At 38.3% G+C, this 15,227-nt stretch overlaps 1 protein-coding gene across 2 annotated transcripts in view; it reads right to left on the bottom strand.

The window, feature by feature from the left end:
- Positions 1–15,227, bottom strand: part of RPS6KA3 (ribosomal protein S6 kinase A3) — a gene marked incomplete at both ends in the record, with an annotated part of 148,444 nt that overhangs the window by 68,396 nt on the left and 64,821 nt on the right. For both annotated transcript variants that reach the window (XM_080718279.1, XM_080718278.1), the window contains 2 exons: positions 3,554–3,635; positions 11,217–11,333. In XM_080718279.1, the coding sequence (XP_080574405.1) occupies positions 3,554–3,635; positions 11,217–11,333 (199 nt within the window). The remainder of the gene's footprint in view (positions 1–3,553; positions 3,636–11,216; positions 11,334–15,227) is intronic.

Here is a 15,227-nt window from a genome sequence, read left to right on the forward strand (position 1 = left end):
AAACAACCGATTAGACCACATGGAGAATACAATCTCGCTCTTAGAAGATGAGCAATCCAAATATGAGCGCATAGTTTCTAACTTAGAAAAAAAAATCCGACAGCAGGAATCTGACATTAAAGAAATATGGGCCCATTTTAAGAGAGCTAACCTAAGAATAATTGGAATAGAGGAGGGAAAAGAAGGTGATACCAAAGGGATCAACAATCTCTTCAAGGAAGTAATAGCAGAAAATATTCCAAACATAGAGCAAGAGGTCGATACACAGGTCCAGGAAACTTACAGAACTCCCTTTAGACAGGATCGGAGAAGAGGATCCCCACGCCACATCATTGTCAAAATGACCAATGTGGAAGCCAAGCAGAGAATCTTAAAGGCAACTAAAACAAAGGGCCAAGTGACATTCAGAGGCAAACCAATTAGAATCACTCCAGACTTCCCAAACCAAGTCATGAGAGCCAGCAGGGCTTGGAGTAACATATTCCAAACTCTGAAAGAAAACAACTTCCAGCCAAAAATTTCCTACCCAGCAAAACTTTCTATCAAATTAGATGGAGAAATAAGAAGCTTCCACGACAAACAGAAACTGAAGGAATTTATGTCTTCAAAACCAGCGCTAGAGAAAATACTCAAAAAGATTAACTACAAAGAAGAAATAGGTAACACTCACCAGAACCAGAGAAACAAGATTTTCCATCCAACAGACAACTAAGATTGGTTATCTGTGGAGATTCATTATTTATGTCAGTCTTTACCTATCTCTAAATTGTATTGTTTGCTTTTATTGTTGCCAATTTTTAGGATTTCTAGTAGGAATATTAATATACCTTCAGATATAGCATTTGGAAATATTTTATCCCATTCTATTAGTAACTTTTAACTCTGTTTACATTGTCTTTGGATATACAATATTTTTTTATTTTTTAGGGAGTTTGTTTACCCTTCTGTTGCCTGTGCCATTGAAATCATATCCAAGAATCATTGCCAATTTCAATGTTGTGAGGTTTTATGACCCAGATTTTCTTCTAAAAGTTTATAGTCTTAAGATTTATATTTAGGTCTTTTATCTATTTTGAGTTAATATTTGTATATGTGAAGGGAAGGGTCCAATTTTATTCTTTTTCATGTAATTATTATTTTTCAACAATATTTAGTTAAAAGTATTTAGTATTCCCTCCATCAAATGTTCGTGTAAACCTTGTCAAAAATAACCTGACAATATAGGGAAGAATTTAGCTCTAGGCTTTTATTTAACTCCAATGGTTTATATATGTGCCTTTAGAACAGTTCTACACTGTTTCAATTATTGTAGCTTTATATGGTTTGAAATCAGAAAATATACATCTTCTAGCTTTGTTCTTCTTCAAGATTGTTTTGGGTATCTAGAGTCTATATTCCATATCAGGATAGATTTTTTTCTGAAAAATAAATAAATGTATGATAGTTTCACCTAAAAAAAAAGAAAACAATATTCTCTGGTATGAAAGAAAGCAAAAATAAATATTGAAAGGTTATCGTTAAGTCATCAAAAGCTTGGTATCAGACAAATGAAACTGTTATGTGAGATTATCATCATTAATATTGGATACATTGCTAGAATACTAGATGTCAAGCATTAAGCCAAGCATGGGAAGGAGGGATGGGGAGGGAACGGGGTGGGAATCAGGTAGGGGCAAACTGGGAGATGTGTGCATGTATGTCTACAAAAGTATTATCTTTATACCATTATGATGTATGAATACAGTGCACCAATAAAAAATAAATAAAAAAATAAAAAAAAATAAAATACTGTTTTAGTAATCTTATTAATTAGCATACCATAATTTTATAAATATTCCTATTTTTCTGTGTATGTAATTTAAAAATTCTTATAATTGTAAATATTGTAATAATTTTTCAAGCATATAATTAATTTTTATTTTAATTTTTTTGTGGTACTCGAAATTGAACTCAAAGACATCCTACCTCTGAGCTCTACCTCTAGCCTTATTTTTATTTTTTATTTTGAAACAGGGTCTCACTAATTTGTAGAGGGCCTCACTAAATATCTGAATTTGGCCAGGAAATTGTGAGCCTCCGTCTCAGCCTCCCAAGTATTGGGATTACATGCAGTGCCACCACACCTTGTTATATTCAGAATAACCTTTTTTTTCAGAACTGGGGATTGAACCCAGGGGCATTCTACCTGAGAGTATACCCCCAGTCCTATTTGTTATTCTTTACTTTTTTTTGGCAGGTCTAGAGATGGAACCCAGGGGCATTCAACATTCAACCTCCAAGGTACACCCCCTGCCCTATTTTTTATTCTTTATTTTGAGACAGGATCTCACTAAGTTGTTGTGGAGGGCCTCACTAAGTATCTGAGGCTGTCTGCGAACCACAATCCTCTAGTCTCAGCCTCCCAAATGCTGGGATTACAAGCGTGTGCCACCATGCCTGGCTTTATTCTTTACTTTGAAACAGGGTCTCACTAAGTTGTGGAGGGCTACACCTCCAGCCCTATTTTTTTGGCCTTTTTATGTTTGAAACAGGGTCTCACTGAGTTGCGAAGGGCCTCATTAACCAGTAGCTGGGGCTCTCCGCGAACCACGATCCTCATGTCTCTGCCTCCGAATACTAGGATTACAAGTTTGCACCACCACGCCCAATTCTTTATTTTGAAACAGGGTCTCACTAAGTTGCAGAAGGTCTCACTAAGTAGCTGTGGCTGTCCTTGAACCGCGATCCTCCTGTTTAGCCTCCTGAATGCTGAGATTTCAAGCGTGTGTGCCACCATGCCTGGCTTCATTTACATATATTATATAAAATAGAAATCCTGCTAAATACATGAAAACAAACTACTTTTGTGAATTAACTCCTGAGTTCTGTCTACTTAATTTTGTAAAATGGGATTCATGAGTGTAAATGTATAAAGGCAGTGATAAAAAGATAGGGTACTGAAAATATAACTTAATTCCCTTTTTCTACCAAGAATCAGGTAAGTGGGAATGTCATAGGAGCAGAGATGTATAGGAAAGAAAATACATTCAGGAAGGGAACAAGAGAATGAAAGGAAAGGATGGTGTTTACAGAAGAAGGCGGAATTTTGGAGGATGATAACAATATCCACAGTGGGTGACTAATTGGGAATAACATCAGAAAAATAAACAGTCACTATAAATATTTCTTCTCAAATGTTTTAAAGCCTTATAAATTACATGTAAATTGAAGAGGAAAAAACTGGCATCAGGAATCAATACAAAATACACCTAGAGATTATATGGTAAAATAAGCAACTACTACAGATTTTAAAATCTAAGCTTCTCAATTTCTAATTGCCTAAAGCTCAAGAAGAATTTACAGAACTTCTTTTATAATGCGGCAATTCCTGTCCTCATGAGTCATGTGATTTCTAGCCCAGTATGAAAAAAAATTCACTGAAAGTCAGTCTAAATTTAAAGTTGGTAACAGGAACCGATTCAGAGTGTAAGTGGCCTCAGAGTCACATGAGCCCTATGGAGACCTTTTAGTTTGTTTGACTCCCATGAACATTCCAAATAGCAGCGGCGCTTACCTTTCAGAGTGGCTTTCTTCAATACCTTCATGGCATAAAGCTGTCTAGCATCAGAGCCTGAGATTTTTTTAACTAAGAAAACCTGTATTTAAATAAGATAAAATAAATGTTATACAGTATCACAAACCATATATCATTGAAAACATGAAACCCTTGCCATAATATGGTTTATTATACAGATTCTGACACGTTGCAGATGAATTTTCCCCAAAAGGTACCCATTATAAATAGGAGTTGTAAACAGTGGTCATTATAACCTGGGATGCCAATGTAAGTCATAGATTCCCAAAGTGAGCAATATCATTGCCCAGAGGGTACTGGGACAAAATACAAATATATAAAATCATACAAATTTGTCATCGCATCTTTCTTTTTTTATTATTTGCTTAAAGAAAGTAAATTTCCAGGGGGTGATATTGAGCTTTTTTTTCTGAAAAGAGGAATGTAAGCAAGCCTCTGCACTGTAATTGAATTTTTTTTTCATTTTGTTGTTTGCTAGTTCTTAGAGTATGTAATACATTAAGATGAGGGGAAAAGTCTTTCACCTATGTTTATAGCAATTAGACAAATAAAAGCCCTACAGTTTAAAAAGTATAATATAGGTAGTGCTGGCTTTGCTTTTAACAAAAGCAACAACAAAAAAATCTTCTAAGTAAGTCCATTTTTTTTCTGTGCCAGGGAGCAAATACAAGATAAGTACTGTATCATTGAGTTATATGCTGAGCCCTACATCAAAATTCATATTCACCCTTCAGCTTAGCAAGGCCCTCTACAATTTAGTGAAATCCTGCTTCAAAATTAAAAAAAAACATAGGACTAGGGGTATAGCTCAGAGTTATAGAATGTTCCTGCGTTCAACCTCCAGTACCACAAAAATAATTCTTATTCATGTATGAGGGGTATTTTCTCCATATGAAAACTCCACATAAATATTACTGCTGGGAAGAACAATTTAAAACAATTATACTGAAAAAAATAGTCACAAAAATTTAATATAACTCAACTTCTCCAGCTTTTTTTTCTTTGCAGCATCGAGGATTGAACCCAGAGGTATTCTACCTCCAAACTATACTCCCAGCCCTATTTTTTATTCTTTATTTTGAAATGGGTCTATGTTGCAGAGGACCTCGAGTAAACAGTTAAGGCTGGCTGTGAACGTGTGATCCTCCTATCTCAGTGTCCTAAGTACTGGGATTACAAGTATGTACCACCATGCCCAGCTCCTCCCCAATATTTTGCAATCCAATTATCATATGTACTAATATAAAAACACAACTCTTAAGTATGTTATTGAGCATCTTGATTTTCAAAATATGTTTGGTTACTTTCAAAACACAATGTGAGGTCTATGTGAAATAAAGCCTGTTCTAAGTAATTCACAGCCAAGCTGTAACACAGCTAATACAAGACTATTATTATGGGTTGGATTTGCCATGTCCTCTAGAACTCATGTGTTAAGCAGCAATGTTCAGAGGCTGGACACAGCTGGAGGTGGGTCCATGGTGGTAAAGCCAGGGAATGTTTCTTTCAGGACAAGCCTCTGAGAATGTCCTCTCTCCCCTTCTTTACACCGGCCCTTCGACCATGATGAACTGAGCACAGTCTGCTCTCCCTCTCTCTTGGCTTCCTGCCACACTGGCCTGAGCTTTCCAACATAACCATGCCCAACGTGGACTGAAATCTCTGGAAGAGTGAGCAAATAAAACCCTTTTTTCTGTACATTTGTGTCACAGTAGAGAAAATTCTGACCAAAACAACTACTGATAAGCCTTTCTACTCATTTTTACTATTAAAATCATGCTCTTTCCCATCATACCTTTAAATAGACTTGCTAAATGGACAAGAATTTAATTTCAATTTGTTTTCCCTACTCATTCATTCACAGGAGTATTGTGTGAGGTATTGGGATTGAGCCCAGGGGTATTCTACCACTGAACTACACCTCCAGCCCATTTATTTTTTTATTCTGAGACATAGCCTCACTAATTGCCCAGGCTGGCCTTTAACTTGAGATCCTCCTGACTCAGCTTCCCAAGTAGCTGGGATAATAGGCATGAGCTACCATGCTCGGCTCATAGTGGTATTCCTGAGCTGCCAGAGGTGGGAAGAACAAAAACAATTATAACCATAAATTGACTTTAGGGTCACCTCTCAATTATCTGGCTCAGCATACCAGGTTATTAGCATAAAATCAAAATGATTCACTCAACTGATCCCTAGACAAGGCAGAGTTTCTCATTCTGAAAAATGATTTTGCTGCGATAGAATCAAGTGAAGAGCACCATAAAGCATACAGAAACCCTGAGGCAAGATGTATTGCACTCCTGTAATTATGTCCTCCCCTCTTCACCAGGCCCCAGCCTTTAGCTCCTTTCAGGCCTAAGTAGTGAATGTAGGGAGAGAAAAGCATTCTTAATTGAGATGGTCCTACAGTGGATTGTTGCTTAAATGCTAAAGGTAGTCAGAGAACTAGGCATGGTGCTATACACATGTAATTTCATTATTTAGGAGGCTGGGACAAGAGAATTACAGGTTCAAGGCCAGCCTCAGTAACATAGTGAGACCCTCAGCAATTATTAAGACCCTGTTTCAAAATAAAAAATAGAGCTAGAGTGCTAACACCTTAGAGGTAGAAGGCTCTGGGTTCAATCTCCAGTACCACAAAAAAGGTAATCATATTATTAGTTTTTTTTGAACAGAAATAAATTCTAATTAGGTAGAGATAATTTAGATTTGACACTTATTCATCCTTAATATTTCCCAATCAAGCTTCTTCATACTATTTTATAAGAAAAATTCTCCTTGTGGATTCCAAACTTTATTCAGCCATTCTTCGGAAGTATCTTTTTAACACTTTTCGCACTTCCTAGTCTATACTTTTCACAAGCATGTGTAATAGATCATGATGATGGTTTGGGGAAGCAAGCCTACTAAATAATGCTGTTTTATAGCTGCCCAAATTAAGGCTTAGAGAAGTTAAGCCATTTGTCCGGTGTCACAGTGGAGGTATTGGGACAAGATCTGGGTCAGCCACCCAGCCCAGTGTTTCTGATCAGGGTGCTCTTTATCGGTTCCTTTGGCTGGTGACCAGCCATGCTCAGCAGGAGCAGCAGCAGGCCCAGCTGCCATTCGACCTTCTTCACCAGAGCATTTCTGACCTTTCTCACTCCCCCATTAAGCTATTATGGGCTCTGACAGGTCATCCTGTTTCTTTAGCTTACAGTGGCCTTTAAGGATGAGTAAGAAAGGAGACGCCCTATTTTTAATGCATGCTATTTATAAGAAGGTATTTAAGTTACTTTTATAGAAATAAAGGGAGAAGCAATGCTAATTCCTAGGAACTTAAATATTGTGTTCCCTGAAAACTAATGTATAAAAACAAATGCATCTGGGGGGGAGAGGACCCCAAGTACAGTTGAAATGTATACTATTTATTTTCAATAAAATATGTATTAAAAAACAAGTGCATCTATTTGGGTTTAATGAGTGGAGTGATGGCATAATTTAATACTAGATATTATGTGCTTTGCCTTATATCATTTAATTCTCCCTATTACCCTATGAAGTCAGGATTATTACTCACTCATTAGTTCTTTCCAGAATTATATGCTAGGCATTTGGCTACTGGTTCAATGCTGAAGTAAGGCCCCTACACTTGTGGAACATGCAGTCTAGTGGGGGAAATGGCCAGTAAACAATTATACAAATGAAACCGCAGTTATGCTACATGCTATGAAGCTGAGGTATATAATGTTCCGAGAGGGCATAACAGAGGAATATGACTTGGGCGGGATAGGCAGGGAAGACTTAGAGAACACAGGCACAAGAGGTGCTAACCATGTGCAGAAGGGTTGGGTGGGGCAAGGTGTTTCCGGTAGAAAATAGGACGGGGAAAGGCTTTCAAGCATAATGGAGCCTGGCATGCTTAAGGACTATAAAAGAAGGCCAATGTGGCCGGAATACAGAGAGTGTAAGAACATAAATTGATGTTTTAGAGATAGCTAGGGGTCAGATTGAAGGGCTTCTCGGCCACCGTTGCAATTTGTCATTATAAAAGCAAAGGGAAGCCAGTGAAGGGTCAAAGGGGTCCAAAGTATACGATGAGCTCATCCTGGCTCCCATATAAATAAAGCACTAAAGCAAGGATAAATTTGGAAAGACCTTGTTAGAAGATTCCTTCAACAGAACAGGGAGAAATGACAGTAGAATATTCCAAATATGTGCCAGTGGAAGAAAAGACTGGCATGGTTGATGAAATATTGTTAAATTAATAGGATTCAGTGACATCAGATTGGCTAAGGTAGGGAATATATATGTATGTGTATATATATATATATATATATATATATATATAGAGAGAGAGAGAGAGAGAGAGAGAGAGAGAGAAAGAGAGAGGTGTATGTGTGTGCGTGTGTGTGTGTGTGTGTGTGCGTGTGTGTGTAAGCACAGCTGCATGCATGCAGAAAGGAACTTTAAAGAGATGTCAAGAATGCCTTCCAAGTTTCTGGCTTCCTTAACTGAATGCCATTCATAGTGACAGAGAAAAATGAAATAGGAAGATCATGAATTTAGCCTAAGACATGTTAAGTTTAAAGAGCCTCTGAGAAGCATAAATGGAAAAAAAGTAAGCAGCTGTAAATAAAAGTTCAGAGCTTGGAGGAACAATTTTTTTTTTTGGTGGTACTGGGGTGGAACCCAGGGGCTTTCTACCTCCGGGCTACACTCCTGGACCTATTTTCTATTTTATTTTGAAACAGGGTCTCACTAAGTTGCTGAGAGCCTCACTAAGTAGCTAAGGCTGGCTTCAAACCTGTGCGATCCTCCTGTCTCAGCCTCCCAGGTACTGGGATTACAAGCGTGCGCCACCACGCCCGGCTTGGAGGGACAATTTAGACTAGAGATACAAATCTGTTATATGTTGACAGTACATGAATCACAATTAAGATAGTAACTAATGGCATAGAGAAAATCAATTAATAGAGGGTATGAAGGAGACAACAGCTTAGAGTCAAACCTGGAGTAAGGTAAATATTTATTGACTGGATAGAAAAGGAAAATGGGGCACCAGGAAGATAAGCAACTTGCTCAGTGGGCCGGGTGTGGTGGTGCGGGCTTATAATCCCAGTACTTGCGAGGCTGAGACAGGAGGATCACAGGTTCGTAGATAGCCTCAGCTACTTAGTTAGGCTCTCTGCAACTTAGTGAGACCTGTTTCAAAATAAAGAATAAAAAAATAGGGCTGGGGTGTAGCTCGCAGGTAGAATGGCCCTGGGTTTCATTCCCATCCCCAGTACCAAAAAAAAAAAAAAATACACAGTGAATAATAAGAAAAAAAGTGAATCCAAGTCTGGCTGATCTTGAGCCTAAGCCTGTAACCAGTACGACCTCCTGTCCATAGTCTGTACTTGGATTAAAAGCATGCTTTGAGTATGAAAGAGGTTAACAACTATGAGAAATTGCCCATGTTAGCCATGAACTGCTAAACAGTCCCACCAAAATACACAAACTGCCCCTGAGGTTTAGCAGGGGATAAGGACTATTTGAAAAAATTATGAAGATGTTCCATCTTCTGGAGCAATTACTTGGCAGCTTTGGTAATCATTTTTTGATATTAAAAACAAACATATTATTGAACAGAATTCAAACTTTGCTTTTATTCTTCAATGTACCACCTTTCAACCCCACACAACTATTCAAAAAGAAGAGGCCAGCATACCCAGGGACTATCTTGTGATTTTTAATTGTTCAAGAAGCACAAGAGGTTATATGAAGATGAAATAAATATAAATACTGTCAATTAGCTAACGTTTCCAATGTGTGTGTGTGTGTGTGTGTGTGTGTGTGTGTGTGTGTGTGTGTGTTACATTGGCCCTATTTTATTTATTTTTTGTGGTACTGGGGATGGAACCTTTCTACCTCCGGGCTACACTCCCAGACCTACTTTATATTTTATTTGGAAACAGGGTCTCTTAAGCCAGCGAGGCTGGCTTCGAACTTGTGCAATCCTCCAGTCTCCAGCTCCCAAGTGCGGGGATAACAAACGTACGCCACCATGCCTGGCTGCCCTATATGTTTGTGGTACTGGGGTGAAACCCAGGGGCTTTTCTACCTCTGGGCTACACTCCCAGACCTATTTTATAATTTATTTGGAAACAGGGTCTAAGTTGCTGAGAGCCTCAGTAGCTGAGGCTAGCCTCTAACCTGTGTGATCCTCGTCTCAGCCTCTCAAGTGCAGGGACTACAAGCGTGTGCCACCAGCCTATTTTATTTTTTACTTTGAACCAGGGTCTCATTATGTGGCTGAGGACCTCACTAAGTTGCTGAGGCTGGCCTTGAATCTGCAACCCTCCTGTCTTGGCCTCTCAAGTACTCAGCTTACAAGTATGTGCCACCAAGGCCTGGTTTCCAATGTACTTTTTTTGTTTGTGGTACTGGAGATTTAACCCAGGGGCATTCTACCTCTGAGCTACACTCCCAGCCCTATTTTTGTTCTTTATTTCAAAATGGCATCTCACTGAGTTGCAGAGGGCCTAAGGAGCTGAGGCTAGCCATAAACCTGTCTCAGCCTCCCAACTACTGGGATTGCAAGTGTGTGCCACCACACCCGGCTCCAATGTACTTTTGAATGAGTTTATTCATTTATCCACACTTACTGATACTGAGAAATATAAAAACACAGAAAACACTGCTGGTAGGGAGACTAGAAGTATTGCATAAAATATTTCCATTTTCTTATGTGTATGAAATGTAAATGAATTTTAAAAATCAACAATTTTATCCCAAGATCTTTTGATATCACTTTTCTGGGGGTTTTTGTGTGTGTGGTGCTAGGGATTGAACACAGGCTCATTCTACCTCCGAGCTACATCTCTAGCTCAATTTTTTTATACTTTATTTTGAAACAGAGCTCATTAGGTTGTGGAGGCTGGCCACAAACCCAGATCCTCCTGTCTCAGCCTCTCAAGTACTGGGACTACAAGCCTGTGCCACCATGCCTGGCTTGATATAACTTTTCATTCAGTTCCTCATAACTTTTTTCTTGTAGTACCAGAGGTTGAACTCAGAGGTTGTACCTCTGAACTATACCCCAAGCCCTACTTTATTTCTTATTTGTATACAGTGTCTTGCTAGGTTGATGAGAGTCTCACTACTTGCTTGGTTGGCCTTGAACCTGCAATCCTCCACTCTCAGCCTCCCAAGTGCTGGGATTACAGGTGTGTGCCACTCTGCCCAGCTCTCTCATAACTTTTAACTTAAACCTTACCTCCGACCTCTTCTTTCTCTAAGATACACATGCATAATTATTATATAATAATTGGATATATTTATGGGGGAATACTGTGATAATTTGATATAAGCATTTGATATGTAATGATCAAATCAGGGCAATTAGCATTTCTTCTTAAACATTTATGATTGCTTTGCGTTGATAAGCTTCTAATTTCTATCTTTAGGTTATTTATAAAATGCATAATAAATTGTTGTGAAGTATAGTTACTCTACTGTGTGTAGAACATGAGAACTTATTTCTACTATATAACTTTATTTTGGTACCCAATTAATCAGCCTCCTTTTATCCTCCCTCTCTATCCTTCCCAGCTTCTACTGACTACTATTCTATTCTCAATATGAACTATTTTAAATGCACATACTCATAACTTACCTTTCCAAATGATCCCTGCCCTAATACTTTTAAAAGTTCAAACTGGGAAGGATCTGCTTTTTCATGTCCTTCCTTTACATGGTGCGTGATTGCAATTTCCTTGATGCTGCCTTCTTCCTGTTGAATATAAGGGGATAAAAAGTGTTAGTAAGTGCTACTTTCCTGTGAAAAATAAAATAATCTTAATTTAGAATACCATAATAAAAGTCTTCAAACTAATATATAAACATTGCTCTTTACTAACCTACCTAGTGAATACAAAATACATGCCAAGTATACTTTCAAGTTAAATATCTAAAACAGAAATATACTCGCCCACTGTGTGGGCCAAATTTGACTTCTATGACACTGTCACTAAGGATTTCCAAGTTGTCATTCTTCCTATTGGAGATAATTAGAATAGTTTTACGATGAACACAGGGTGCGAAGAAGTCTTAAAATAACAGAGTAGACAAATACACTGTGCTCTGGCATGTGGTTATACTAGGAAGAACAAATGCTATATATAAAAACCCTGTTTATTGGAAAGAGGGATTGAGAAATATTCCAGGGTAAACATGAAGAGTTCTATCCTTAATATAGCTATTTAAGAAAGTACACTGAAGTTTTACTTGTTTGAAATATCTAAAGTACTTCCTGTTTCTAGAATAACCTGGGATCTGAAAGAGGAAAAAAATAAATCTTTTTGTGTGTATGTGTAGCACTGGAGAATGAATCCAACTGTATTCTACCTCTAAACTATACCCCCAGCCCTATTTTATTTTTTATTTTGAAACAAGATCTCTCTAAATTGATAAGGATATCCTCAATCTGCAATCCTTCTCTCTCAACCTCCAAATACTGAGATTACAGGCATGTACCACTATGCCCTCTTGAACACAAAACTGGATACAATTTAACATTTGGAGGAAGGATTCCACAGGAAAAATGACTATTCTGCATAATGATACAGTGAAAAGTTTTGAAGTTGAGGAAAGATTTTTAAAGTCAGTGGACACTTCAGTATATCTGAGGGAAGGGATCAGAAGAAGAGAATGTGTGTGTGTGTGTGTGTGTGTGTGTGTGTGTGTGTGTGTGTGTCTAAGATTTCAGTTATTATGTTGAAATCAGCAGATTAAATAAACTTTATTTCATCAAGACATACTCTATGTCACAGTAACAACAATATAAAACATAACCTAACAAAGCCAGAAACATAAGCTTACCAAATAAAGACAATCTTTTCAATTTTGTTGACAATAATGTTTTTTCTAGGTACATAAGTACCCATTAAAACCCGCCAAAAAGAATCTAAATGTTTGTAGAAAGAATTATTTCATTATTTTTTTTCTATACTACTCCATACAAATGCTTGAGCTCAATCAAAATTTTCTGAGACATCCTTAGAATACTGGCAATATAAATAATTATATAATGATTTCTCAAAAAGATGTATCAGGCTAAGTGTGGTGGCATGCGCCATTAATCCCAGTACTTGGGAGGCTAAGAAGGACAGGTTTGAGGACAGCCTCAGCAACCCAGCAAGACTTTCAACAACCTTGGGAGACCCTGTTTCAAAACAAAAAATATGCTGGGTGTGGTGGCACATGCTTGTAATCCCAGCATTTGGGAGGCTGAGACAGGAAGACCAGGGTTTATGGACAGCCTCAGCAACTACTTAGTGAGGCCCTTTGCAATTCAGTGAGACCCTGTTTCAAAATAAAGGATAAAAAATAGGGTTAGGGGTATAGTTTGGAGATAGAATGTCCCTGGGTTTCACCCCTAGTACTGCAAAACAAAAACAAATACACAAACAAAAAGAAAAGATAAAAAGATGTATCAGGATATCCTAATATGGTAGCTTCTGAAAATGAGTAGTAAAAGAAAAAGGAGAATAAAAAGGAATCCAAAACTATCATTCATGTTACTTCCTAAGACAGGATGTAGTTTCTCTTTTACCCTACTACTTACGCAACCTAATCATTTTGGACTCCCTCAGAACTTTAGCGATAAGACAATTTCCTAATAGTGGTTGGCACTTTATTTTTTAATTCTGCATGCACTATTTTTTTTTTGTGTGTGAGGTACCGGAGGTTGAACCCAGAGACATTCTACCTCTGAGCTATACCTCCAGCCTATTTTTTTTTTTTTTGAAACAGGATCTCACTAAGTTGTAGAAGATCTTATTAGGTTGCTGAGGCTGGCTTTGAACCTGCAATCCTCTTGTCTCAGCCTCCCATGTCCTAAGATTACAGGCACCTGGCTACATTATTTTTTTAATACTCATGACAATCTTGCATAGCAAAACCAAGCTTTAGCTGATTCCAAGATGTTGCCCCTTTCCTCAGCACTCTTCTCTCCAAATGACAACAAAATTACAAGGGCTTAATGTGATAGCTATTAGCAGCTACAATAGGAAAGGCAGGAAGAAAATTACCAAATTCTTTTGTAAAACCTCTCAAAAACAATATATATGTGGGACTGATTGAGATTTAAATTGAAATCCAGCAAATACTTATTAAAACACCTACCTCATGTCAAGCCTGTGTTAGGTGATTTTTCACCTTTTAGCTAATATTAATTCTTCACAACAAATCTTTGACCACATAGTAGTTTTGGGGGGTTAATTAATAACACAAAGAATCCTTAGAACGAGCAAAAACATTTTAGAATTCTCCATGTATTCTTACTATAATAGAAATGTGACAAATCTTTATTTTTTATTTTATTTTATTGCGGTACTGGGGATGGGACTCAGGGGTATTCTACCTCCGAGCTATACTCCCTGCCCTACTTTTTATTCCTTATTTTTAAACAGGGTCTCACTGCGTTGCAAAGGGCCTCACTAAGTAGCTGAGGCTGGCTGCAAACCGTGATCTTTCTGTCTCAGCCTCCCAAATGCTGGGATTACAAGTGTGTGCCACCATGCCTGGCTGACAAAATTTTTAAAGGCAAAATGGTTTGAACACTCTACAGCATCACAAGCCAGAAGTGGTAGGCTTCGGCTCAATTCCAGGTCATCTGATTTCTAAAACAAGGCCCTTACCACTATACTACACTGAGAGTATCAGTGTGAACTCTAATCAGGCCATGGATTTCAAAATAAATAACAGGAACCTATAGAATCATGCCCTGGTCTTTATAACTAGTTATTATCTCTTGGCTCAAGTGATTAGAGCATTGAGGGCCACTATAACAGGCCTTACTCTACTTGTCTGGAATTTTCTTCCAGTATTGCCTTCCACTTAGCCTTTTGTCAACCTGGTTTCTTTCCTGTTCCGTATACTTTGATTTTAAAAATAAAAGCTATAAGCCAGGTATGGTGATTCATGACTGTCATTCCAGTATTTGGAAGGCTGAGACAGGAAATCACAGGTTTAAGGCTAGCCTCAGCATCTTTGTGAGAATGAATATATATATGTGGTACTGGGGTTCCTGGAAGCCCTTCTACCTCCGGGCTACACTCCCAGACCTTTTTTATATTTTTATTTGGAAATAGGGTCTCTTAAGCCAGCGCGGCTGGCTTCGAACCTGTGCGATCCTCCTGTCTCTGCCTCCCAAGCGGGGGGGGGGGGCATTTCAAGCATGAGCCACCACGCCTGGCTGTGAGACCATATTAAAAAAAAAAAAAACAGCTGGGCACGGTGGCGCACACTTGTAATCCCAGTACTTGGGAGGGTGAGACAGGAGGATCACACAGGTTCGAGGCCAGCATCAGCTACTGAGTGAGGCTCTCAGCAACTTAGTGAGACCCTGTTTCCAAATAAAATAGAAAATAGGTCTGGGAGTGTAGCCCTGAGGTAGAAAGCCCCTGGGTTCCACTCCCAGTACCACACACACACACACACAAATTTAAAAAACTGGGCTCTGGGTGTAGCTCAGAGGTAGAAAGACCCTGTGTTTAATCCCCAGTATCACACAAACAAATCCCAAACAATGCATGCACATGGGTAACAGATCAAATGGTGGCAGCACAATTTATGATGAAAAACAAGTCTCTCACCCTATTTGCCTAGATTTTCAAAACAATTA

Source organism: Muscardinus avellanarius, assembly GCF_963383645.1.
Source record: "Muscardinus avellanarius genome assembly, chromosome: X".
Classification (NCBI taxonomy): Eukaryota; Metazoa; Chordata; class Mammalia; order Rodentia; family Gliridae; genus Muscardinus; species Muscardinus avellanarius.